Genomic DNA, 26,961 nt, shown 5'->3' with positions numbered 1-26,961 from the left:
TGGGCGCCCTGGTGGCTCACGTGGTGGAGCACACACCATGTTTCAAGGCTGCAGGGTTCTGGGTTTGAATCTGAGCATGGGCCCTTTGCTGCATGCCATCCCCTCTCTCTCCCCTGCCTTTCCTGTCTTTCTCTACTGTCACTATCCAATAAAGCAGAATTGCCAAAAAACAATCTTTTAAAATAATAGTAATAATAAAATACAGCCTGTATCTCTCACACATACACACACATGGTCTGCCAAGTGCACACACGCCCACACACACAGACACATACACAAACATACACACTTGTTACTAATGACACATTTTGCTGTAGCACACAGACAGAAGTCACACACACTATTCTTGCTAAATTTGGCTCTAAATCTTTATTACTGAACAAGTGAAATGCCATAGGATCTTGCTGACTTGTTGGGTGAAACAACGGCTCTTCATATATGCGAGTCAGTCCGGTCAGACCGGATGCACAGCAAACCATGAATTCATTTGCATGCAGGAGCTTTGCTGTTCACTCCAGAAGCGTATTTCTCAGCACCAGTTATATGCAAATCCTCTCGCTCTCCCTTCCTCCTTCTCTCTCTCTCTGCCTATGTGCTGTGTGTGTGCATCTGTGCAATAAATTTGGAATGAGTTGCAGTGTGCCAATTCATTTTCAAAGAGGAAAGGCCAATTGGCAAAGTCCAACATGGGGCCAATAACTGCCATTACAACACGGTCATTTCCTTGTTTACCAGTGACGTCGTGTGGCACTGGTAACTGTCTAACTTTGATTACTCAGTCAGACATTCACAAAAATGAGGCTGGCTCCGCTGTGCAGTTGAACCAAAAGCAGGAGACTCCCAGCAGAAATGGGAGACGGGTATGCTTTGTGGAGTCTCTGTAGACAAGCTTGATTTATATATATATATATATATATATATATATATATATATATATATATATACAGTCTAAATGACCCCCATTTTAAGGTAGTGCTAAAAGTCCAAAACAAAAAAAAAATGTCCTGTATAGTAGCTTAGCCCCAGGGCTCTGTGATGATACCTCTGTGTGTGTGTGTGTGTGTGTGTGTGTGTGTATAGGTGGACCCGTGGGTCACCCAGGGAGGTACTGACCCATTGCCTCTAGAGGAGGAACACTGCTCTGCGGTAGAGGTGACAGAGGAGGAGATTCAGAACTCAGTCAAATATGTTCCCAGCCTGTCTGCAGTGGTAAGGAACACTTCATTTCACATGTTTGTTTTCGTAAACGTAACCTCCATTACATCCACTGAGAATATACACTATATTACCAAAAGTATTCGCTCACCCATTCAAATGATCAGAATCAGGTGTCCTAATCACTTGGCCTGGCCACAGGTGTATAAAATCAAGCACTCAGGCATGCAGACTGTGAAACAAGACATTTGTGAAAGAATGGGCCGCTCTCAGGAGCTCAGTGAATTCCAGCGTGGAACTGTCATAGGATGCCACCTGTGCAACAAATCCAGTCGTGAAATTTCCTCGCTCCTAAATATTCCACAGTCAACTGTCAGCTCTATTATAACAAAATGGAAGCGTTTGGGAACAACAGCAACTCAGCCACGAAGTGGTAGGCCACGTAAAGTGACGGAGAGGGGTCAGCGGATGCTGAAGCGCATAGTGCAAAGAGGTCGCCGACTTTCTGCACAGTCAATTGCTACAGAGCTACAAACTTCATGTGACCTTCAGATTAGCCCAAGTACAGTACGCAGAGAGCTTCATGGAATGGGTTTCCATGGCCGAGCAGCTGCAGCCAAGCCACACATCACCAAGTGCAATGCAAAGCGTCGGATGCAATGGTGTAAAGCACGCCGCCACTGGCCTCTAGAGCAGTGGAGACGCGTTCTCTGGAGTGATGAATCACGCTTTTCCATCTGGCAATCTGATGGACGAGTCTGGGTTTGGAGGTTGCCAGGAGAACGGTACATTTCAGACTGCATTGTGCCGACTGTGAAATTTGGTGGAGGAGGAATTATGGTGTGGGGTTGTTTTTCAGGAGCTGGGCTTGGCCCCTTAGTTCCAGTGAAAGGAACTTTGAATGCTTCAGGATACCAAAACATTTTGGACAATTCCATGCTCCCAACCTTGTGGGAACAGTTTGGAGCGGGCCCCTTCCTCTTCCAACATGACTGTGCACCAGTGCACAAAGCAAGGTCCATAAAGACATGGATGACAGAGTCTGGTGTGGATGAACTTGACTGGCCTGCACAGAGTCCTGACCTGAACCCGATAGAACACCTTTGGGATGAATTAGAGCGGAGACTGAGAGCCAGGCCTTCTCGACCAACATCAGTGTGTGACCTCACCAATGCGCTTTTGGAAGAATGGTCAAAAATTCCTATAAACACTCTCCTCAACCTTGTGGACAGTCTTCCCAGAAGAGTTGAAGCTGTAATAGCTGCAAAAGGTGGACCGACATCATATTGAACTCTATGGGTTAGGAATGGGATGGCACTTCAGTTCATAGTATGAGTAAAGGCAGGTGAGCGAATACTTTTGGTAATATAGTGTAGTAGCTGATTGCTCCCGAGGAACAGTGTTCAGCAGCAGTCCTCTGTTTTGTTTTGTTTGCCTCTCTTCCATGGTTTGAGAAATTGGTTTAATAGGCTAAGTATAATTGTGAGAAACTACAAAATACCACAACACTGAGCACCAAAAAAGGATTTTTTCACATTTTGGAAAATAAATACAGACTGAACAAGGCTGCCTCATGTAGTTTTTCAACTTTTAAAACTACACTCACTAAGACTGGAATAATAACCATTTAGAATGAACCCTGGTACAATTCCGTTCAAATTGGAGCGTAATTTACTGGTCTGGTAGACTCCTGAAATGAAAACCATGCAGACTCGACTCAAAATTGTCTCCATATATATAATTGCGTGCTGGTTCATCGTTCGTGTTCCCATCTTAGTGGACGCAGCTTTAAATCTAAAACATGATTACATGATTACAGTCCATAGTGTGTCTTCCAGTGCTATAAGAGCTATTCTTTTGTTCAACTTCCTATGGCTTCATTTCATTCTTGCACTGAATGTAATGACACCAAATGCACTCACTGAGGTGGAACCGTGTGAGTGTAACTCTTAATTCCCTGAATCCTGAGTCAGGGAAACCTGCCTCAGCATCCTAAAACATACTCATGTGAGCGTGGCATTTTATTTATTTATTTATTTTTATTTGACTTTATTTTATTTGTTTATTTTTATCAAAGCCACTTGTGAAGGAGTGCTCATTTTTGTTTCATTCAGGCTGTAAACACCTTCTATGTTGAGTGCTAAAAGCCTGTTCAGATGAGGACCTCTCCTCTATTGTAGAACAATCAAATAGGTCCTCTGTAAATGCCTGGAAGCCTAAATGCATATGTAACTGCACTGTGAGTTTACATATTCATGTGTGTGTGTGTTTGCAACATTATGTGTGTTCCATCTGATTTAGCACACTCCAATCTTACTGCCTGGTCTGCAAAGCCAGCTCAGAATAACCTGTGTTTTCAACGTCCTGATGTCTGTGCCTGTGTTTTAGATCCTGGTAAAGGCCATGTTGAGGAAGCGTTCCTTCAGCAACCCCTTTGAGTGTCCCAGCAGGAGAGAGGAGAGGTCCATGTCCGCCCCTGGCAATCTGCTCATGTAAGCACACACTGATCCGACAACCTGTCAGTCATCTGGTGTCCAAACCCCTCACCGACTTAAAACTTCCACATCGCATCCCTGAAGATAGAGTCCAAAACTAAAACCACAAAACCACACATGTTCAGTCATATTGTCACTTGTGATTCTGACACTGCTGGTAGTTCACACCCCTCTCGTCTGCGTCTGAGACTGGGTTAACTAGCACTCGTTTCTACAGAAACAGCTGCCAGTTTGTGTTGCCATAGCACCATAATTCATTCTCTCATTGTATGCCATGGAGCTTACAGCTTTTAGAAGTGTTTCTTTGTGTGTTTCTTTCAGCTTTCAAGGGTATTGGGATTCACACTGACAGAAAACAAAACCGAGCCACCTAATTACCTCAGGTCTTTGGATTTTCTGCGGCTTGGGTTGAAAGCATCACAGGGGGAAAGTGGATTTTTACGTTCCATCACACAATTTAGATTTTGAAGCGTCTATAGTGGTTTCCTGTACATCTTAGTGTATTGTTACCTTGTATAACCTTGGGATAGTAATCTGCATTATGTCTGGGAGACTTTGTCATTAAGATGTCCTACTGTAACTCAGTATGTGGAGCACACAGCAGCACTGTAATCTCCCACAAATGTATAGGGTTTGTTGATTTGTCCTCTATCCAGCCCTAGTTTTCACATTACACCCTGTGCTTCAGGCTTTCAGAGTGCTGAGGACTGTTATCTCAGGTGAATGTGTCCAGAGGGATTTTGCAGGGAGTTTGGATCACTATTGCCCCCTGCTGGTAAATGAAACAACCTGTCCCTCTGCATCTTGTGCTTTGGGCAAGGTGACTGATATGAAGTCAGGAATGCATCTGCAGTGCAGACACAGTATCTGTCTGCATGGACTCAGGACCAGCTTATTGCCCCGATTCTTGACCTTCAACTTATCAGGAAAAATATAAATTAGGACAAAATATGAGAAAAGGCCCCAAAGCATTTATATAATCTAAATATCTAAAGACTCTCATCAAGAATATTGTGGTAACAACAAGGGTGGAATGTGCTGGAAATTGGTTGCACTGATTTACAACACAAAGAAAGATTGTTTTATGGCACAAGCTGTCGTTCTTCCAGTGTAGGGGTTCTCTCAAAGGCAGAAGAAATGTGCAAACAACACACACACACACACAAAAAAAAAAAAAAAAAACACTTCCTACACTTCCATGGTTCTCCTCTTCAGTAAAGCTAAACAAATGCAGAGACGAGTAAGAAGGAGGTTTGTTGTCTTGATTTTGAAAGACTCCAGCTCTGGCAGTACCACTTGTTTGAATCAACTTGAATCTTTTCTCATGTGTTCGTTGTAATTGAACTAGTTAATTTGACAATGATTTGATGATCCTCAGAAATGTTACACATAGTACCTTTTAAGTTGTAGAGAAGGATTGAGAAAGGAGGGTAATCTCCACCAACCACCATTTAAATCCCACATCTCCAACCAGTTTCATTGAGCTACTTGGGTGACCTTTGCCCTCTCACCTGTGATGTTTCCTTTATCTCCCACTTTGCTGCAGGGACTCGTGGCCCTTCCGGCCCTCTTTAAAACTTCATCCCTCGCTAAGGTAACACTTTGTGCAATGTGGTCTGGCACACTGTTTGTCAAACAACTACCAGCCCATTGTCATCCTACATTCCCAACCCTTACCCCATCATGAGAAGTGATGGGACAAGCTTTCCCCAGTTGTCATCAATAAGACTTTTTTCATCTTCTTGTTGCTGTAATTTAACACCATGTTAAATGAATTAAGTGTGTTGTGGTATTTCCTACCTTCAGCAACATAAGACAAAAGGACATCTTGAGCTGCCCTTTTGTATTTGGATAGATAGAGACCCATAGAGACCCACATGTAAAAATGAATCTCATGATCATTTAGAACTTCTTTCTCCCAGCAAGCACTTGTCCAGGTTAAAGTAACACATCGATTTTTGGGGAAATACGCTTTTTATTTTTCTTACCATGATTCAGGTATGACAGTAGACACCATGTTTCTTTTAGTGCAGCCAGTGCAAAGATAATGACAGGTTACAGTTTTGTGCTAACAGGTTAGCAGAGTACCAGAATTACTGTAGAAATGTAAAGCTCCTGTGGAACGAGGGAAATATGCCTTCCAACGTCTCCAAAATTAAGTCCTTTAACCAAAACAGCTTGTGTACTTATCACTAGTAAAAATGAACATATAAAACCAAGATATTATTTGTTTTAATAGCAGGTACATTCTGAACAATCCGTATAGCCATTTATCCAGCCACTTGGTGTACTGGTAATGAGTTGTGCAGCTTTCCTTCAAACTTGAGCTTTCTGTTTTCAGTTCTTTATCGTGAAGCAGTAAACAATATAGTCAGACAAAGTCAGCGCTAGGTATTGTATGCTGTTTAATTTTGAGAAACATGCTTAGATGACTTCTGGTGTGTAAATGATTGCATGAGACAGTTTCCTTCATTCATTGTACTTGGAGCACTTAGAACACTATTACAACCCAGGGCTCCACATTTTGTATGAATCATCATTCCAGCAGGTTGACCATAAAGGATGACAACTAATATCTAATTTTTATACCAGAAATATTCAAGATGTATATCAGTCAAGGGCTAAGTTTTAGAGATGCGGGAGGGTGTATTTCCATCCTTCCACAGAAGCTACGCTAGTCACTTCTGTACACGCCCTAGTATTGTGCTAACCCTGTTAGCATGTAGCTCATCACTGTCTTTGTATTGGATTCACTGGAATGAGACTGGTGTCTGTTGTCTCATCTGATTTATGGAAACAAAGACAAAAAGCTCATTTCACAAAATAGCGTTCATAGGAAGGACTGATAGAATAGACCCTTTCACAGCAGTAATTTTGACATGAAAAAGCAAGGTAAACATGTTTGACCAGTGACATTAATCAAGGTTTTGCTCCATTCAGGTCTATGAGAGCCAGGGCTTTGCTATTGTGCATCCAGGTTCATTGGAAGGGCTCTGTGAAAGTTAAATAGAATGTAACCCTAATTAATGTCATTAGTAACACCCATGTTTACCCTGCTTTTTCATGTCAAAATGGCCACTGTGAAAAAAGTCTTTTGACCAAACGGTGCCTAATCTGTCACTCTCTGTACTGCCTGTTCCAGGAAAGGCAGCAGTGGAGACGGACCCAGAGAAGGAGAGCTGGAGGACCTACACGAAGACGAGCCCTCCTGAGTCAACCTAGCTTTGTTTTAAACCCCAACCCCTTTAAATCCCTTTGCTTAAATCACTGTACATTCCCCCCTCAAGCCCTACACCCCCTTCAAATCCACAACACACCACAGGCTTGTCAGTCTCTCCACTGCAAATACTCAAGTCTTCAAATACTATAATCTGATATATTGCTTGTGACATTCAAACCTCTGCACACAACTTGCTTTTTCTTACTCGTTCATGTTCTTTCTTCCCCTAACCACCCCTCCTTTGCCTCTTCACTATTGCACTCCCTAACTCTAACATCACCAGTTTTAATATACTCTCCCCCTTGTCTCAACCTCTCAGCTGCTTACTGGTGTGACTGGCATTGCTTGAAGAGTCAGCAGAGGAGCTCACTCAACTCACTGGATCATTACCAATTCTAATTATTGTTCCTGGCAAATGACAAGAGCATGTTTGTCTGTCTACTGGCAGTCGCCCTATGAAGAGGAGGATGTGCATTTTAACTGTCAAACTCTTTTGACCCACATGCATGGCGAATAGTATCCCTCATCATAACACTTTCTACAGGCACTTACCACTATCATGAATAAATAACGATGGCTTACAAGAGCCAGCATGACCGAGAGGAAGGAGGACCACAGGCTTCAGCATGCAATGACAGTATATCGTTTCGTACTCTTTGAACTAAGTCAAACCACAGGGCTTTTCATTTCTGATCAATGATCAGTTGATTTCATACTGTACATAGATGCATTGGTGTAATGTTGGTGTTATCATCTGGCTCTAACTTGCCATCATAAGCTGCCCTATTTTAGTATCTGTGCCATCAGTAGGTTTCTCTCGCAGCCAGATAAGACATGTTGGTGACGTTCTTCCTGCATTCCACACAAAGTGCTCAGGCCTGATTGGTTGAACTTTTCTGATTTGTGGAAGCAAAGTGAGATTCAAGGGAAGAAGTTGCAAAAAACAGTAACTGTGCTTGATTCGTTTTAAAGTGGCTTTAGCTGCAGTATGATGTGTCATTATTTCTCTTCTCTCTCTGTTTGAAGTCATTTCACGCTCCCTTTCAAATGCATCCCCCATTCTGTGAAGTTGTTTTGTGTTGTCTGATTGTTTCTGTTTACCACTGACCCACTTTCTCCCTCCCTCCTCGCCATATCATAACTCTACTGTTTGATTTGCATGTGAATGTATATATTAAGTAATCCTGAAATCAGCTGCAGCTTTCAGAACTTAGTCATCATCTGTCAAGCAAGTGTGTGCATGCGTGTGTTACATTGTTTGCTGGTGACTGTGCCCAGACTGAGAGGAGGACTGTTATTCACTTCAGCCCACTCTCTCTCATTTCATTCCCCCTTCCATGCCTCAATTTGGTGTTTGTTATACAAGCAATTCTCTTAGGCACAACTGCTCTAAAGACAGAGATAATCTCACTGATTGAGTTGAACCCTAATGGGCGACCACAGGTTTTCTGGTGAAACACTGTAGACTGAGGCCCAGGGAAAAAGGGAGGATGAAAGAGGGGGTAGCTAATATTAAATTACATAGCCTAGCTCCCCTGATACAAAAAGAAAAAATGCAATCTGGCCAGTTGCCATATTAATTTGGTTTAGGCATACACCTATAATAACGCTTGGGGTTGAGGTAGTGGCCTTAGCTGACTTTTCAAGTTCAAGCAAGTCGTGCTACCCAAGAACTATCTGGGGCAGCCAATTAGCTGCTCATGAATTAATGGAAGAAGTCATGGCCATTCATATTTTTATATATGTTTTGACCAGAGCTCCTTCTTTGCCATTCAGCTTTACCAGTTAGCTAACTTTGTGCTCCAAAAAACTATGGTTCTTTGGCTCAGCCCACTCAATCAGTAAGATTATTTCTGCTTCCAAAGCCACTCTGCCTCCCAGAAATGTTTATATAACTAAAACTGCAATTTCCCTCCTCCCCCTCTCTCAGCCAAGGCACATTGTCCTGTGAATGAAAGCATGTTGCCAGCAGAGTGCTCTGATCACTGTAACTGCAGTGAAAAGGAGCGTTTCAATGTCATGATTAGACCCAGGCTGCAAACAACACCTCCCTATTCACTTCAGTATAGTCCCCATGTGGCTGATTAGAAATGGGGAGTGCAGCGCTTTGCATTTCCTCTGTTAATTTCACTCTCAATATCCTCTTATACAGGGTGCACTATTGCTGAATACATTTGACTAAAGCAGAAAGCACTGAGAGGGAAGAGTCGCATCTAAATGTGAAAGCATTATGCATACTGATATTAGGCTTCAATGTTGTGGGATTTTTTTCACAAAGATGATGACTTTGTTATGCATAAAAGTCATTAATGCTGTGGATAGTGAAAAGCTATCATGTGGCTACCAGAATGTAAAGCTTTATATGTTTGTCTGTTTGTTTTTTTTATCTGATTGCACAGAGTTGGCAAAAAAAACGAGATAAACTTGTATACAAGAAAGGTACATGAGTATATCTCAAATTGTCTTAAATGTCCAAATTTTGATTTTTCCCAGAATATGCAAGTTCTATTGCTAGATTTTAGTCATCATTTGATGATGCTTGTTTTGCAGGTGGAAACTGGTACAGTTGGGGGCTTTTTGCAATTGAGTCACTTGTCTGTTGGCAGGGTAACCTTAAATGAACGGCTGCTTGAACCAAAACATATGGAACGATGTTTTCCAGGTCCATCAAGAAAATATATCTTTTTTTCTGCTAAAATAGACACTAATAAAAACTTACAAAGTTCCTATGATCTTGGTTACGCTTTAAAATAATTATTAATCACTACCTAATGCCTTAATCATAAACAAATGTTAATTAACTTGTAATCGTAATCCAACTAATTGATGCTTGAATTCCATATATTACTAACTGATAATAAATGGTAATATTCAGTCTGTTAAAAACATCAACGACTTTGTATATTTAGGCTGTAACTTTATCCATACTTATTAATTACTTGTTACACTACGTACTAACCCTTTACTAAGGATTATAATGATTAGCTGTGGCTTTAAAATAAGGGCCCAGTACTTGTGAATTTATACTTACAAACTACTAATGAACCATTTACTAATCATTGGAGCAGTGCAACTTCATTATAGGTGCCCACTCAGTGCTCAAAGTATTTAACAGATTGTTAATTGTTTACAAAAGATTAATCAGTTATTTTAGCCTGATTAACCCCTGTTAACTAAAAGATACAGTTGCTAAACATTGAGTAATGATTAATACATTCTTTGTTAATGATGATTATTGTAAAGCTGTAACCAAAGCTTCATTTAGGTATATTGACTTTGTATGTTTGTAGAGATGTTTGTTTGTCAGTGTCAGAAGTGCAGTCTTGTTGTCATAATCATTAGTCCATCATTGGCCCCTGCCATCAGATCCCTGAGGCTTCATTTCAGTGGTTTGTCCTGAGTTAAACTAAAACACTGTTGAAATGTAAATAACGCTTGCATTTTTCCACTTACCTCTGTTCCTTTGATTATTTATGACACTACTGGTAACTTGCTGTCCTATAACATGGTATATAATCAATCAACAAATGGTTTGGTTTACTTGTGTTTGTGCTTACAGCCTTGATGCATTACTCTTGGTTATTATTGTGGATGTCCGAGTGTTACTACTTGAATTTTTTCCATTGTGTTCCCAGTTTCCGGTAACTTATTCTCGTCGCTGTGTCAAAATGCTACAATAGCTGCAGTAAAAATATTAGATTTAAATATTTTTCCTCTAGATTATTCATTGTGCATATTCATGTAATAACAATGAATTTTCCTTCCTGGGGCAAGGGACTCTTTGGTTTTTACTGCTGAATTACTGCTGAAACATCTAATATTAGACTATTTATTTATGATAAAGTTCAGGGATGCTGAGCGCTAAATGACCATATAGAAATGAGTAATTTACCAGTTTGCACACTTTCCCCAAGACAGACACAAGTAACTCTGTTATGTTTTAAATGCAGGTTTCAGAGCACAGCAGTGGTTTGATGTGGCTGTTCTGTGGCTGGGATAATCACTAGCTGTCACTGACGATCAAACCTGTAACCTTAAATATAGGACAGTGTCTTTATGCCAACCAGCCATTAGTTATTTGCAGTTAATGGAGTTGTCATATTTCTTTGGTGGTGTTACTGCTGTACTTGTGCAACGAAACACAGGTAAAGAAAATTCATCAGGTGCCACAGTTTTCATTGAAGGACTCATTTCTCCTGTCTTCAGCTCACAGTTTTATCTGATGGAAAAGAACTGTATGGAAATAAGTGTGTACATAATGTTAAGTCTTGGACAGTGCTGTGGTTTGGATCGCTGCTGTGTATCATATGTGACTGTCCTGATATCTGTGTCGAAGGTGCCTGTTGTCACTGTGTTTCTAGATGTTTGTCTTGTGTTGCATTGCTCTGAATGTAATCACTGATCTGTGTCAAGTAACATACAAAAACAAAAGCATGGCACACCCTTATGGAATGCAATTGTTACAATGTAAATATGTACCAAATATATAAAGATGCTATTTTTTGCATGCTTTTTGTACACCTAGACATAATCAAGGACAATAAAAAAGTAGAATTATTTCATATTGGATCATCACTTTTGTCTCTAGTCCCTTTTGACAGTAAGACATTGCATTTGGAAAAAACGGGTACAACAAAACAGCAGTAAAATGACTGTATGCATATTTTACTGAATTTATTTGTCAATCACAAACTGAATGAGGAATGGATGACCTAACTAAATGTTTGATGGGCTGCTCTGACAGCCACCTGGTGGCACATCCACGTTAAGTTGCTTTGAGAAAAACAGTTGCAGTTACAGAGAGAATGAATGAGTTTGGCAACATTTTTGTGTACACAGCAGAGCACTGAAGTGCCAAACACTGCTTCCACTTGTATGGAAATTGTTTAGAGAGCAAGGTTACACCCAAAAAAAGAACACATGCAACCCGAGTTACACCCAAAAAAGTACATGTACAGCTCAGCTACACTATCTGTGGCTCCATGTACACTAGGAGGAGTCTCAGTCACTCAGGGTGACTTTATGAGTGGGAGGGGGTCCCATGTTCTTGTACTGCTGATGATCAAAAGTGAATTCTGTAGAGGATACATGGACCGATTTCATGTGACTGTCCTTTCCCGTCCCCTTGAATCCTTTAAGTGCGTGTGTGTGGCATCCTAATGCTTAGAGAGCTTCAGTGCAGTCTACTTTCACAGTGGCGTGGCCGGTGAGTTTGCCCCTTGGTCACTCCTATACATGAATAGCAGATAAGACAGGCATTAGTTATGACATCAGAGGTCGACTATGTAGGATACATGTAGAAAAATGCCAGAGAGAACATAGTTATATATCCCAGAGAGCTGTATGACATTTATCCCTTACTTTGGATGTTTTGCTCTCTGTACATGCATCTGAATTGGGCTCCTGCAGGACAAAAACCACAAAGAGCAGTCAAGTTTACATGCCACAGTGACGGTCCACATCATTAAGTCCCATGTGGTAAAGTGCAATAAGAATCTACTCTACTTTCTAGGTTTCTACATGCACTCACATTGGACTGGCCAGCAGGTTGGACTTGTCCTGTATTTGCTTCAAGGTTGTAATAGACGCTTGTGTCTAAACCAAGCGAATCGCTGTCGTGCTGTAAATACAAAATAGTCTGCCTGTTTAATTTAGCTCTTGCTGAGGGAAGCTGTCTCAGTAGGATGGAATGATTTTGCAGGTTCTGAATGTGGGCTGCTCTTCTCTGTAATTATATGATCTGATATCTAAGGATAGCTGCCTTGCCAAGAAAGCTGTGGAAAGAAACACAGCATTCATCTCATTACGGTCACTGTTTGTCTTTGATCACAACTCTTTCGATGGTGATGCATGCACTTGCTTAGCACTAAAACATAACACAGGAAACATCCCGGAGAGAGCAATGCCACTGTATACCTTGTTGAGGTCTGCTCTGTCTCTGGACTCTTACTGTCAGATACTTCACTGCTGCCATCTTGTGTTCAAAATGAATGACTCAGAATTTTTTTTTTTTTCCAATAAATACACGCTGTATTACAGGAATCAACTTACCTCCTCATGTGTCTCTGTATATTTGAACTTCATGTTCTTGTAAAATTCTCTCTTTGGTAGCAAATACAGCAGCACCAAGTCACATACTACAGTTGCCTGAAAAATATAAAATGCCACTTTCATACTTGTTTGTTTAGAAACTATTCCACAGACAGAAGAATCAGTTGTACATTTAGGTATTACTCAGTCTAAAACTCACCACTCCAAAAATGCCCACTCCGGAGCCTATAGCAGTCAGTGTTGGGATGATATCAAATTTTCTGGCCTGTGAATGACAGTTTTAACAAAATAAATTTCCCTTTGACCATCTGTCACACACATTTGCACAAAGAACACAAAGATGAAACTTACCAGTGACTGCACAATGATATCTATCCTGATGCCAAACACTTTGAGGAGGGTTCTTTTCTCCTTGCTGTCCTCCATGTAATGCTTTGCGTACCTACAAACAGGTATGGAACATTTACTCCATTTCTGACATGTTGCATTTGGAAAAACATATATACATATAACCAACATGTGGATTTGTCAACGTAAATTTACTGCAAAAACAACAACAACAAAAAAAAATAAAATATCCCCATTATCACCACTAGTAGTAGTAGTATTATTATGCATGGCAAGCAAGGCTAAATTAATCAACGCTCCTCAGGCCAGTTACCACTGCATCGTCATTGTTTTTAAATAATACTATGCTAGTAACTATGCCTGTGCATGATCACAGAGAGCAGACTATCACCAGAATACAATATGCACTAGCATGTGACACTGTCTGCCAAATCTCAGTGCAACGTGTCAAACTGTTCCTTCCAAGAATAAGTAAACATCGTAAACCTCAGCTGGTCTGCGTTCAGTACACGCTCAAAAGCCTTGAGAAACAGCAGTATCGAGTTTATTATGGCATGTGAAGGGTGTGATATTGTGACAGTTTAACTAGGAAAATACAAATTTACCGAGTAAACATTTGGTTATAAGCTGTTGAAAAGAACAGGGTCAAGTACTAAATGCTGGGACTGACACTCAAAGACATTAAACCAATTTAAAGTGAGACTGATGAACTGAAATTCTTCCATAGTGGTTAAAGGTTTTACATTGAACAAAAATAGATTTAAAAAAGGAACTTATAATCCTGAATCCTAACTGATAAAACTTTAATTAAAAGGCATTATGAATCTAAATACCTTAAACAGTTCAGTAACCACGGTTTCAAGAACCTTAGCCAGGATTAACAATGTAAATCCAAGCCTAGATTTCTGTTGATATTTTACTGTATGAGTTTAGCATGGTCAGATTTCACGATAGACCTCAGCCAGCTCCACATTAGAGTCATATTTTAAAGCACCTGAAGTTGTAGCCCACTGATGCTCTGGCCTTGTCTGTCTCATTGGGGTTCCCATACAGGCCATGGAAGTTGTACTTCGGTTTACATTTTTTTACATCCAGGTCCAGGTTACATGTCCAGTCAACAACAATGCCTATAGCCCCTCCCTGTCAAAGCACAAGCAAACAACACAGAGGCAACTACAAGTCATTATCAAGCGTAATAAAATGCCAACAAAGACACTTTAGTGCAGCTGTAACCTTGATTTAAATGAAATGGAAATCTGCATTTGCTCTCTCTCTGTGTCTCTGGTAAAGACCCTACAGAGCACACTTACCTCTCTGGCTATTGTGCTGAAATTGAAGCCAGACAGATTGACAATGTCCCCCAGTCGGAATATGGGACACAGTGGAGAATCTTTTGGATCATAGAGGCATTGACTGATGTATTTGGCATCAACACTCTCCACCAAATTACTCCTGAAAAGACAACTGTTCGTCATTATGCCAAGTGATGAATGATTGAAGTTTTCACATGAAGGTTATATATTGTCTAAAATAGTTTTATCACATCCGTATTGTTCAAACTATTGCTTATGAGCTCCTTTCATATTCCACACACCCTGCTGCATGATATGATAGTTATGGGTTGCCGTAAGAAAACAACGGTTCACACTCAATAAGAAACCAAGCACATTATTTCTTTTTCTTCTTTTAAAGATTTATTTATTTATTTATTTTGGCATTTGCTTTATTTGACAGTGACAGTGGAGAGAGACAGGAAATGCAGGGGAGAGAGTGCATTATTTCTAAAGCAGATGCCAGGTGTCATCCGACACGAATGATGTCACTAAATTTTATGGAGTAATATATTTTGAGATATGCTGCTCTGAACCTAACAGCTAAAAGATCAACTGACTGATGAACAGATAACCCGACTGGCACAGTGACGTATAGAACTCCACTTCCCAGCAGGCAATAATACATTTCTGAACTTTTTCAGATCACATTATAGTCTTTTTGCCGTACTGAAAGGCAGGGCCTAAGGACAGCTGTAACAGTTCAATCGTCCATTCAATGCTTAACTTCAGAGCAACTTGTATTGAAATCTATTCGGCAGATTGCCATGACATTTAATAAACACAGTTATGCTACCCATGAGAACCTGTTCAACACTGGTCAACATTGGTGACCTCACAACCTTTCATTAAAGGCTCACCAAAAGGCCAAATGTACAGAACCAATTCTCCCACCAGCAAAAAGGCATCTGCCGGGCATCAGCAGTAGAGGGCCCACATTACTTTTTAAAATGTATTTCTTTAAAACTAGAAAACATCTTTTTCTTGCTGAGAGTAGACCATTCTTTTTGAGATTTTTAATTTTTATTTATTTATTCATTTTGTTTTTACTGGTTTTGACACACCAGTTGTGAGCGGGATGACTTCTCCCATAGTGTTTAGTTATATGTTGCAATTCTGATCATATAAAATCTCTCTGAGTTATTCTACTGTGTCTACTTTGGCCAGAAAAGTGTAAATTCAAATTACATTTGCCTTGACATGATGATGACCAATGCAATGGTACAAGGGCTTCCTTTGCCTGCCTCTACTTATGTTCACTAAACAGTCTGTCATGTTATTTCAGTGCACCTATTCTTGATATTTAGTTATGCCTTCCTATCATCTATGGCTTGACTGAGATGCATTTACAAGGTGATTTATAAGAGATCATTGGTTTCACCTAGACTTCCATGATCATTATATTTCATGGAAAAAGCACACTTCTTATATCCAATATGAGCATAGCGTCAAGTTATTGCTTTTTTAAACAGCAAAATGCTGGAAGGATTTTCTTCTATTATTTATTGTGCCTTAGGTAACAATAACCAAGCACATTGCTACATTCTCAGCAAGAGCTGCGAGTGTTGGTAGAGGACGTCAAAACTTAAACTTACTGATATGGATTTGCCCACATTTTTAGAAGCTGGTAATCTAGGTAATATGATATGACATGAAAATGGTCCATTACTGTACCTTGTAACACCAAACAGTGGAAAAGTGATTGAATTTTTGATAAACAGTGTGTAGTTCTCTGCCGACATCAACAGTGGAGGACTGGATGGGAACAAACAGAGCAGAGCTGAAATTCAATTATGGAGAAGAGCTTCATGCAAGGGCACTGCAATCATCTATCAGAAGCTGTATTTCTTGTGCACACCTAAATTTGAAATTGGATTAATCAAATTGTATCATTAAGAAGTCAACTGTTTCAGGGATTACAGGGCAGTATTAAAATGAGCTACGAAAAAGTCAAAGTTGGAACATACTCTGGTATTTTGCGGTCATCTTCAATGGGGCACCAAGCCAACACTTCACAGGTATGAGTCTCATTCACACACATTCCTGTCATTTGTCCTTGGGGATACAAAAAAATGATCATGAGTGATAATAAAGTACAGCGAGAATGAAGCAACAATACAAGACGTTAAAACAGAAAAACAGAGAGGAAGCAGGCTTTCATGCCAAAGCATTATTAAGCATTTTCTACTTCTGCTTTTCATCTTATCTACAATTAACATCAACAGAAGCACACACTCAAATTTCTAAGGCGTGGGTAAGCAAATGCTGAAATGGCTGTTCCATTTATCTCACTCTGATCCCAACACAATTTCAACCGTGGGATTAGCTTTGCTGGTATCAGTCTCTCCCATCATGTGTTGGATATAAGATTCACAGACGGTTTTCCACGGGGTGTTTGGTCACTCAGCTGGATCTATGACCTTTTGCTGGAGCCTACCAGCTGGTAGAGCTCCAGGGTTGCCCCTCTGTTTAGCTGTCTACAGGGATACTGACAGTGTGCTGCCTCAACAACGCTACAAACACCTCAAGGTGAATGTGACTGTTCTGAAACAGACAGATCTAAAGCATCAGCTAACACTGTTCTGATTGAAGTCGATGTTGAGTACAGCGGACTTGGAAGACTCAGAATTTAACCCCAAGACAGATGGCAGACTGTAAATTTATGTAACAGCTCTTTGAACTGGCTGCACTTATATGTTTGGACCCACTAGAAAATCTCTTGTCTGAGTGTCCATTTGTTTTTCATATCTCTGTTTACTTATGATTTGTGTCTGTTCTTCTGCAATGGAGTTACTGTTTGACTGTGCATACGTCTTCCCAGCTTAAGGCAGGGTTTTACAAGTTTGCGTACTTTGAGAATCAACAAGCCATGAGACCTACACACACTATGTGTCTGGTTGCTAAGGCTTGTGTTGTTAGTTGTTATTTTAATTCTTTGTCTTTGGTGTAGGGTTCTAGGAATAACAGTCTAAATGTTTATCTTAGTTGCCACTGAGATGAGTCAGGACAAGGACTAGAGTTTTTCAGCTCCAACACCGTACAGGTCAAGAGCTAAAGTTGCAAAGAGCCACAACCCTCTTTGCAAATAAACTGCTCTATACCCTGACATGATCCATTACCTCCCTGTCAAGCATCGTCCTACATCTATCATGTGATCAGAGGAAGGCTTGTTTGTTAATCTATTCTAAGAAGATGGTTTGTTAATCAAATTGCAATGTGACAGAGGAAACTTGTCTTATAGAATGCTGAAATGTAAATGGTATGTTTAAAGAGGAAGTGAGCTCAGCCAGAAAGGACTGCCGGTTAGTCAGTCAGCGAGAATTGTTAAGGCCACACACTGTCGTGCCGTCAGGATTTACCATGTCCCGTACGTTTCAATTTCCCTCCTTCACAGTCTGCATGGGAGCTGCAATTGTGTTTGCCAGGGAGCTGTAATACACAGGAAACTGGGGTCAGTGAGTGTGCATGAATGTGTATATAAAGGCAGCTGTGTTGTCTGAAACAGTTAAATACAAGATTTTTTTTTTAGAGTTGTGTGACAAAATAAAGTGTTTATTAGTAACTACTGATGCTACAATTTGACAGTAACCCAATAATAGAACTGATAACCCCAACACTGAATTTTGCTTCACTTTTTAGGGGAAAAAAGAGGGAGAAAAGGGCACAGAAATGGAGCATTTTACATACCTCTGGACAGGTTTTCATCATCTGGCCTTCAGTTATGATGTAGTTTGTCATTACCACAAAAGATGAGTCTCCCTGTGGTTTTGGATTGGGAGAAGGAACATGTTAGACTTTGATCTAAGCTTGAACTTCTCCACACATTGTTCATGGGTCGTCCACTGCCCAATAATCAAATTAATTTTCTCTTTTTATCCCTCTGGTGAAATGCTCACCACAATATACTCCTCAATTTTCTGCTTTCCACTAAAAATTATTCATCCTGTATGGATTTCTCCATCAAGCACAATTCCAGTTGAAATGGTTGAAGATATGTGTTTGACCCTGGTGTACGCACATCCGTATCTATAGGGATTTTCCTGTCACCATGGAAACAAGATGCTGTGTCCTACACCAATGAATTCTGTTTTCAGAGGACATATACAGGATATGATCTATGTCCTGTGGAGTAATACCTGGTGATGGACAGGCTTTCTGGCATTAAATGTATCACACTGAATTCCTGCACCAACGGTCCCTGCGGGTTTCATGTTTTTATCACACATCACATTAAACTATGACAGTGTGTAAGACAGCGACATTGCAGTAGTATCAGAATAAGAGGTGGTTCACAGAATAGAAATGGCATGCTGTGATAAAGGTGTCTTCTGTTTCCAAAGATGGCTTTCAGTGGCACTACAATTGCTGAAAGGGGTCAGCAACCTTCTGATCAGATTGTTTCAACTAAGATGAAAGTGCGAGACAGTAGACTGTACTCACATGACTTTTTTCATCCTGTTCTCATGCCAAACCACAAGTCAAACCAACACTGAATGAAAAAGGCCCACACCCACATCTCAAAGCAAACAATGAAATCTTCATTGTGTCTTTTTTATTTCTCTGCCACAGTTAACAAGACCCAGCTACATTCTAAGCAAACAAAAATATGTTTGCCCATAGTCTCCCATTTAGCAGGTTGTTTGCCTAACTTTACCTAGCATGCACACAATCACTCTCATAATGCCTTAACATCTTTATTAAGGCATTGAGAGAGTCTGACAAGGTGGGATGCACACACAAAAATTAAGATTTGTCTTTACAAAGACAGTGGCAGATTATTGTGAATTATGATAGCAACTAGTTACTCTCAATTTGTGTGTTAAACATCTGACTTGTCTTCATCAATTTGATCTGGCATACACTCAAGCCAACACGGATGTGTGTTCTTCAGTCAACACAGCATAGCCAACAGTGCTATAATGACGCACTGGGGGGGAAATAACACACATAAACCTTGAACTTGGTCGTAATCTGAACAGTGACTGATTTTCTTGAGGGTGTAAAGCTTTTTGACATTGTCTGTTGGCCAAAGTTAGAAGTGTGTGACTCAGCCTGACGCTGATTCACTCTGACAGTTTGTTTCATGTACATATGGACATTGACTTCATGACCTCCAACCATGACCCAGATTTACTAAAACATTTGGTTGAGAACAAAATCCTTTATAATGTTCAAAGCCAGCTCTTTTTGTGATGAGTACAAGAAATCATGTTTGACCAGACAGGGATTATGTCACTGGTTTTACACATGCTGAAATTTTTTTTAGCACCCATGAAGGGCTCCAGTAAATCAGAGTCCACAGCCAACTAATCACCAACCTGCGGCGGGAAGACATAGTCGGCCACATCCCAGACACTCTCCCTCCCATCCACCTTGGTGTAGCCCACTCCTTTCATCTTGGTGAAGACGGAGCTGACGGCTGTATCTGTGGACTGGTAGCCTTTCTCATAGATGAACACCCACCTGCATGGGACAGTGATTGGAAAACAGGAGGTGTTAGGCCTGTCAGCACCTCTGACCCCCCTGCCCCTCCTTGGGCAAGGTCATATCTATTGGTGACATCAACGTTTCTGCACAACTTGCCCACACCCTGGCAGCACACCTCAGAGGCACGCATGTTGTGAGTCATACAAGTGACTGTGGTTATGCAAGCTTTAGTGGCAGCCCTGCTTGTCATTTTAATACTGCAAGGAAAAATCTGACACATTTGCATCTCAAAGCAGACATTTAATACATTTTTCCGACTTTACAATGGCTTAAAGTTGCAAAATGTACAGCAGTCATCACAGTGCTGCAGTGCACTATTATAATGTGACCGCTGCACAGCAACTGACAGTGGTAAAATTCGAAAGTGACTCATTGCCTTTGTCATTACTTCCCTATTGCAGCTGTGGTCAGTAATTACTGTTTGTTGACTTGAAACAATAATGTAACTTTTTCAGTTCTGTACCACAGATGTTCAGACCTCTTGCAAGGTGTTTGCATGTCATCATACAATGTCAGCTTTCATGTTTATCTGTGCAAACAGATGCAAACCAGAGGCAACTGAGATATAGCTAAGCATCCACCTCCACGAATACTAAACAGAGGGAATGAATGGGATGATTTTGGTTACAGGGAATGTTACTTTCCAGTCTGCTGCATAGATTAGATTTCATCTTCCAGGTTAGACCTATTTATAAAGAGAAGTAACAGGCAGCAGTTAATCTTTGTGTGGCTCTGTTGTCTGTCTGGCCAGGAAGTAGGGGTAACAGCTGGTGTGCAATGTAGGTAGGCAGGTAAGATGGCCAATTCTCCACAGCTATTTACACACACGCACAGACACGCATGTGCACAAATACACATAGGCACACTGGTATTTTAGGATTTACAAAGCAATAACCCTTTGGCAGCAAGACTACTACACAGCATGCATTGTAATATATGTTACCTCTCTGTAGATGATAAAGCACCTTATAGCAACAGATAGACTGAGCCATATTTCCAGTTGAAGACTAAATTAAGCTGTATGCACAGCAAATTAAAAGCCATAACTGTTACTTTCATAATCTAACTTGCCTATCTGATAGAAGTAAGAGCTAACATTCAAGAGGAAGTGCAGAAAATAGAGCACATTAATGAAATAAAGAAACCCATGAGCAAGAAATGAGGGAACCATCTTCTGAAAAAGCAACCTAAGTAAGATCTGTATCTGCTCCAGCAGACAGGGACAAAGCTCTCTGATGTGCTGAAGGATTTTCTGCCCAGCACACTGTGGCATTTGAGATTAGTGTTAATTTTGTTGGGAAAAATTAGAATGAAACACACTCGCCGACGGTCTTATTGTATGATGACAACTAATCACTGTGAAATTCAAACAATGGTGTGGCATTTTTGTGGACTTGAAAGTGACAGGATGAGAATTAATTAGAGGAGTGGGCATTCAGTTTGCTGAGGCTGCTGTTTTCAATTAAACTGGGCTTTGCTTTTTTTGCCTCATACATTTACAAAAATATGCATTCATTGTCCTTGCCTTGCTGAAGAAAAACTGTATTGTCCAAAACATAAAAAGTAAAATGTGACTAACAATAAGAGTAACACAGAATCTAAAATTCCTGGCTATACCAATATGAGCTGAGATTGTGTCTTTTCCCTTTGACTCTGCTGGTGTGTGTGATCCAGCATCGAAGCTGAGTGTTCCTGTGCAGAGAGAGGGGAACTGTCTCCTGATCTGACCTGTCAGCCTGCTGCCTGGCTCCTGAAGAGGAGAATCCTCGACAGCTCCGTAATCACGTCACCCTCCATGCCCATCACAGCCCAGCCTAATGGGGCCTGATGGCTGGGGAAGGTAGGTGACGGGAGGAGGAAAGAGGCAGGCAAAAAAAAAAAAAGAAGAAGAAGAACAATCCCAGATTCCTGATACCCAGAGAGACAAGAGAGACTAAAACCTATGAAAAACAATGTGATTGCTCTTTTTCTTACCAGTGCACACCGTATCTATATTCAAACTTAATATTTTCTCCAGGTGAGGTTTACCAATTAAGATGATGGATGGATGATGATGACTATTTGATGAGTGACACGTTTGACACTTTACATCATGAAATCATTGTACACTTCAGAGACAGCTTGCTGAACCATCGGGGGCAATTGGCTTCGATCCAAGCACCACCAAGAGAGGGATGGTGTCTCTCCTCATATTGAATCAACCAACTTTTAAGGTTGAGATAACCTTGCCATTAGCGAGTGAAGATACTTTTACTTTTATTTTTCTATATAACAGTTTAGGTCTTTACTCTCAGTATCACCAGCAGGAGGTAACATAGCCATCTCTGTGCTGTCTGCCAGTAAATTGGGCAACATTTGATTGTTATCTGTGTTAGCATATGCCTCGGCTTGTTCATCACACGTAGCTCCTAAGGTTCTGCTGTTCAGAGATGCACACTCATGCAACAGACAAGCAAAACCACACACACAAACAAACACACGCACACACACTAACACTTTAATTGTACCAATTAATAATTTCAGAGGATCAAAAAACACTTTGCGTTTTCTGAAGAATTTTTTCGAACAAATGCATGAGTAATCCAACATGTAATAGCAAGTGTGTGAGAGGTTTCTCAATACTTTGGTTGAGCTAACAAAAATGCAGTTATGTTGTCTCAACTTGACTTACAAGAGAGGGACACTGGCCAAGACTGCTGAGAGATGCATGCCCCTCAATTTTGTGCTATGACTCTGCTCCCAAATTCAGCCAGTAGTTTTGTCTTCATTCTTTACAAATCAAGACCTTTACAAGGTCTTCTCAAATCAAGATATTGATATATGAATCAAGGCTAATTACTGTGTCAATAGTGATGGGCAGGGTACCTCCACTTTGAATTGTGTCAACACCTCTCATAGGTTCACATAGGTCAAACAAGATGCCCTCCTGGATAAAAAGACATCAGTGTCTTTTAAAAAAAAAAAAAAAAAGATAATAACAAAATGACACATACTAAAACAAATTATGTTACTAAATTATTTCTTGCAATGTAAAATTAACACATCATCACCGTTCCATTCTTTATAGCTCAATCAGCAAAGAATAATAGTGAAAACCTGCTTAAAATGAGAAAATTGACAGGGTCAGGATGTATCTGACCAGCAAGCTGAAACATGCAGTCAAAAACATACAAACAAGACAACACAGCTGCCCTTTTAGTTTTTTTTTTAATTTTGCCTGCTGCACATATGAGGAGAGGGTCTTACCCGATGATGTAAGCCAGGACCAGCAGCTGGATAAGTCGGCACACCACTCCCACCCTCCTGTTCCTGACCAGCACCTGGCGCGGGGTCTCATACTCGAAGAAGAAGTTAGAGAGGGCGTTGGTGATTTGGTTCTTCATCTTCTGTTGGCTGACCCAGAGGGAGGAGGGTCTTTCCACCCCACTCTCATACATGCACACCAGGCACCTCTTCTCCTCCTGTGACTTCTCCAACCCGGTTTCACACTAATGGCAGGAGGTCCTCTGCGTCCTCCCACAAGTAACAGCTGACACGCTTCAGTAGTAGTCCTGAAGTGGAGGACTTCCTCCCTGCCTGCCCTCCCTCCCTCCCTCCCTCGCACACAGCCTTTTCTCCCTCCCTGTTCTCACTCTCTATTTCACTCTCTCTTTCTCTTACACACATACACACAGTTGCATACAGAGTCCCATTTTTCTGCCAATCTTCCCGCATTCCCCATCTTCCCATTCACTTTATGACAGAATCTCCTGACTGTCCTGCTGTCACTGTCTCTCCTCTTTATCTTATGCATTTGGGCGTTCAAAAGACATTCTTTTGGATTTCAGTCTTAGGAGACACAGTGACTTTGTTGCTAATTCAAACACCTCAACAACTGCCACTTGAGTAATGAACCTCCCCCTCTCTGCACAATCAGACCTTATCATTTCCTCTGGCAGCGTTTTCCTGTATGCTATACATAGATAGAGACCACATAAGCTTGATATAAATATGCATATTCTACAGTTCACTTTCTTTGCCTACTCCCTTGTCACCCAATGCAGACATTAAGCCTGCTTATGTTTTATCATTATTTGGTGTGGGGGCACACAGGGAAACAGTCGTGTGTTTTTCATTCCACTGAACAACCCACTTCTTTCTATCACAGACCTTCAATTTCCTTTGGTATGCTTTGCTATTTCTGCTCTTCATTCTTAGGGGAAAAGAAGCACCAAGTGTGCATTTCACAAAAAAAAAAAAAAAGAGAATAATTTCATTTCTGAAGTCACAAGTTTAATTCATATGAAGAGCTTGTGCCAGAATTACATCACATTTCCCATCAGAAAAAAAGAATGTGTTTCTCGTTTCGGTACAGTACTTACTGATCTCCAGAGATTAAATTGAGCTTCTCATATTGGATTCATGTTTAAAATCCAAATCTAAATCGGGTTAAAGCCTTTTTCTGAGGACCTTCAAATATCATTCACCACACTGGAATTTTCCACAGCATGCCAATGCCTGCAAACCACTTGATTTGCAAGGTGCATAATCTGATCATCAGCTGTAAGTCTAATTAATCACACTTCTGACTACAACACTGCAAATGACAAAAGAGCAAAAAGGCTTTATGTCAACCTTAATTAGGCTAGAGTGAATGTCAATCATGCAAATCAAGACCTAGCTTTAATGGGAAATTGTCAGACAAATGGTTCCCCTTTTATGGAAGAGGCATTTCTATTTACATTAGGAGCCTGTCAAAATCTTAGAGGTAAAGTTTAATGTGTGACCCTTAAAGACAAGGTCAGGTTCCAGTTTTAAGACAAGATGTGCAAAGATTTTAAAAGCTCACAAAAAGGTCAATGCTCGGGTTGATGTCTTTGCTGATATGGCCATTGTCAGCGCATGAGATGGACACAGTGAGGGCAAAAATGTCAGAGAGAAAGATTGGTCTGTATTACTCTCAGGCTGTTTTAGCAGTGTTGCATTGGCTGGACATGTTGCCCTAAAATTACCTCTAAACTGAGAAAGGAGCAAGTGGAGTTGATGCTGACAGAGACTGAGGATGTGGCAGTAAGGGGTGTCGCATCTACTAAAGCAACCAGGATGAAATGAAGCCCTGCAGAAGCAGTAAGCACAACTGGCACATCGACACAGGGAAATTATAGGGCAGGTGCAACAGAGTTACAAAGGTTTTGGTCTTGGCCCAAGCGACTTTTCATGGGACAAAGCAGCAGAAAAGAGGAATCTTGTAGGGCAAATACATTACTGGAAAGCTATGGCTGGATCGGCAAGAGCAGTTTCTTCACCAACCAGAACAATGGCTGAACTGGGAAAATGTTGAGAGGGACAAGCTTAGTTAGAAATAAATTGGGAGGTGTTTAGGACAAGATTACAGATCGTTAACAATCCATGATATGCTGTTATTAACCCAAAGCCTAAATCACTCTGTAGGGCAAGATCTAACATGTCTTCTGTGATCAGGCACAGCACAATTACACACATCCAGTCAGAACACAGAGGCTGTCTTTCCCAAGAAAAGCAAAAAAAAAAAAAAAAGCCATCTGCTACCAGTTGCTCTTTCTTCTAAAATCTAACCGTAACCCTCTCTTTAAATGCTCCTGGGTTCAACAGCATAAAGGACAGTTTCATAATTTCCTTTGCATTGCTTAACAACTTTCTAACTGCACTAATGCCAGTGGTACACCAACTGTTCATTAACATTTCAAGGGCAAACTACTATGCAGGACATCCAGAGAGTGTAGCATTTTCAAAGTCATGCCACATTAATTTGCATAGACATAAATGCTGGCTGAAGCATCACAGAGGGAAGAGTTTAAACAGAGCCATTTAAGGATACAAGTGTTTTTTGTTTTTTGTTTTTTTTTTGTATATTTGGGGTGTTTCTTCCTGCTGGCTCTGCATGCACATGCTGTTGGTTCAAATCAGAACTGCTGACACAAAGAACAAGCATGAGGGGGTAATACTAATATGTCTAATTATTAGGCCTTTTAGTTATTCTGTTTTCCCTTGTAGAGGTGAATATGCCCACAATTAATCCACAATTATGTATCGTCTTAAAGTAATAACAATCCTAGGCCTCACACAAATCATGATTATTTTCAAATTGTAAGTGAAGAAACATCTGTCTGAAGAGGATAAGTACCTGAGCCAAAATGATAAGGAGCAATATTTTCTATTTTAGTATGATAGGTGGGGATATAAAAACAGTATCACACAATATGATGACACTCCATGGTTTACTTGTATTTGACTTTATCTGGGTGGATCTTTAAGTCAACATGGGCCATCGTGATACTTTGGTGTTCTTCCAAGTCAGTCATCAAAATAAAACACCAAGATTATGCATCAAGCAGATGAGGAAAATTAGAGTCAGTTGTTAATGAGTTCCCATAATTATGAACCCTGTCAAGCCCGCCAATGAACTTCCAAATTTCAAACAAAACTAGATTGTTCTTGAGGCATGCAATTTGTGTGAACTCTTTCCTCTGTTTTTTTCTAACCTTTGAAGCCTTGAATGGTGTGTTGTTTTGCCAGTTTCAAGATAATGCCCTCCATGATTTGTAAAGGAATTTGCTAAATTTCAGTCCAGTCACCAGGAAAAAATATGGACCTTTTACACAAATCAAAGCTAAGTTGAAATACCACATTGCCAAGTGTCGTGACGTAGTATAAAGCAAGGTAGGTGGGGTGGCAAACAGTACAATAAACAGAATTTGACCTTTGCAGACTGGCACTCAAGCACCGTGCCAAGGAAGAGTCGTGTTTCTTTTTAGCTAACCTTTGCTAGCTATTATTAAGGAACGTTTTGTAACATTATCCATGACCTTTTCCTAAATTTAACTATGACAAATATTTTTTCTATCCTTACCCATGA

The 26,961-nt window shown here is 40.5% G+C and overlaps 2 protein-coding genes across 8 annotated transcripts in view; one reads left to right on the top strand and one right to left on the bottom strand.

The window, feature by feature from the left end:
- The window catches only part of camkk1a (calcium/calmodulin-dependent protein kinase kinase 1, alpha a), an 80,152-nt gene extending 68,718 nt beyond the window's left edge, over nucleotides 1-11,434 (top strand). For 3 of the 5 annotated variants that reach the window (XM_030069532.1, XM_030069531.1, XM_030069533.1), the window contains 4 exons: nucleotides 1,081-1,209; nucleotides 3,544-3,647; nucleotides 5,197-5,244; nucleotides 6,793-11,434. In XM_030069532.1, coding sequence (XP_029925392.1) covers nucleotides 1,081-1,209; nucleotides 3,544-3,647; nucleotides 5,197-5,244; nucleotides 6,793-6,862 — 351 coding nt within the window. In that variant the 3' untranslated portion in view covers nucleotides 6,863-11,434. Of the gene's footprint in view, nucleotides 1-1,080; nucleotides 1,210-3,543; nucleotides 4,640-5,196; nucleotides 5,245-6,792 lie in introns of those variants that run through there. The other 2 variants (XM_030069534.1, XM_030069535.1) reach the window with 2 other exon arrangements.
- A 95-nt stretch (nucleotides 11,435-11,529) lies between these two features.
- Nucleotides 11,530-23,611, bottom strand: p2rx1 (purinergic receptor P2X, ligand-gated ion channel, 1). 3 transcript variants are annotated; one of them, XM_030069538.1, is made up of 14 exons: nucleotides 23,334-23,611; nucleotides 19,919-20,063; nucleotides 18,288-18,359; nucleotides 17,972-18,029; nucleotides 16,568-16,655; nucleotides 16,275-16,355; nucleotides 14,580-14,721; nucleotides 14,264-14,409; nucleotides 13,273-13,363; nucleotides 13,121-13,186; nucleotides 12,922-13,017; nucleotides 12,401-12,490; nucleotides 12,232-12,273; nucleotides 11,530-12,099 (listed from the first exon to the last, which is right to left on the bottom strand). In XM_030069538.1, the coding sequence occupies exons 1-14, from the start codon at nucleotides 23,522-23,524 to the stop codon at nucleotides 12,094-12,096; spliced, it is 1,314 nt and encodes a 437-aa protein (XP_029925398.1). In that variant the 5' UTR covers nucleotides 23,525-23,611; the 3' UTR covers nucleotides 11,530-12,093. The 3 variants fall into 3 exon arrangements, with proteins under 3 accessions (XP_029925398.1, XP_029925396.1, XP_029925399.1); XM_030069536.1 differs by having other exon boundaries at nucleotides 17,960-18,029; nucleotides 23,334-23,610; XM_030069539.1 differs by lacking the exon at nucleotides 12,401-12,490 and having other exon boundaries at nucleotides 17,960-18,029; nucleotides 23,334-23,608.
- Nucleotides 23,612-26,961: the final 3,350 nt, after the last annotated feature.

Source organism: Myripristis murdjan, chromosome 14 (genome assembly GCF_902150065.1).
Source record: "Myripristis murdjan chromosome 14, fMyrMur1.1, whole genome shotgun sequence".
Taxonomy (NCBI): Eukaryota; Metazoa; Chordata; class Actinopteri; order Holocentriformes; family Holocentridae; genus Myripristis; species Myripristis murdjan.
Note: the sequence above shows the minus strand (reverse complement) of the source record. Positions and strands in the feature narration are given on the sequence as shown.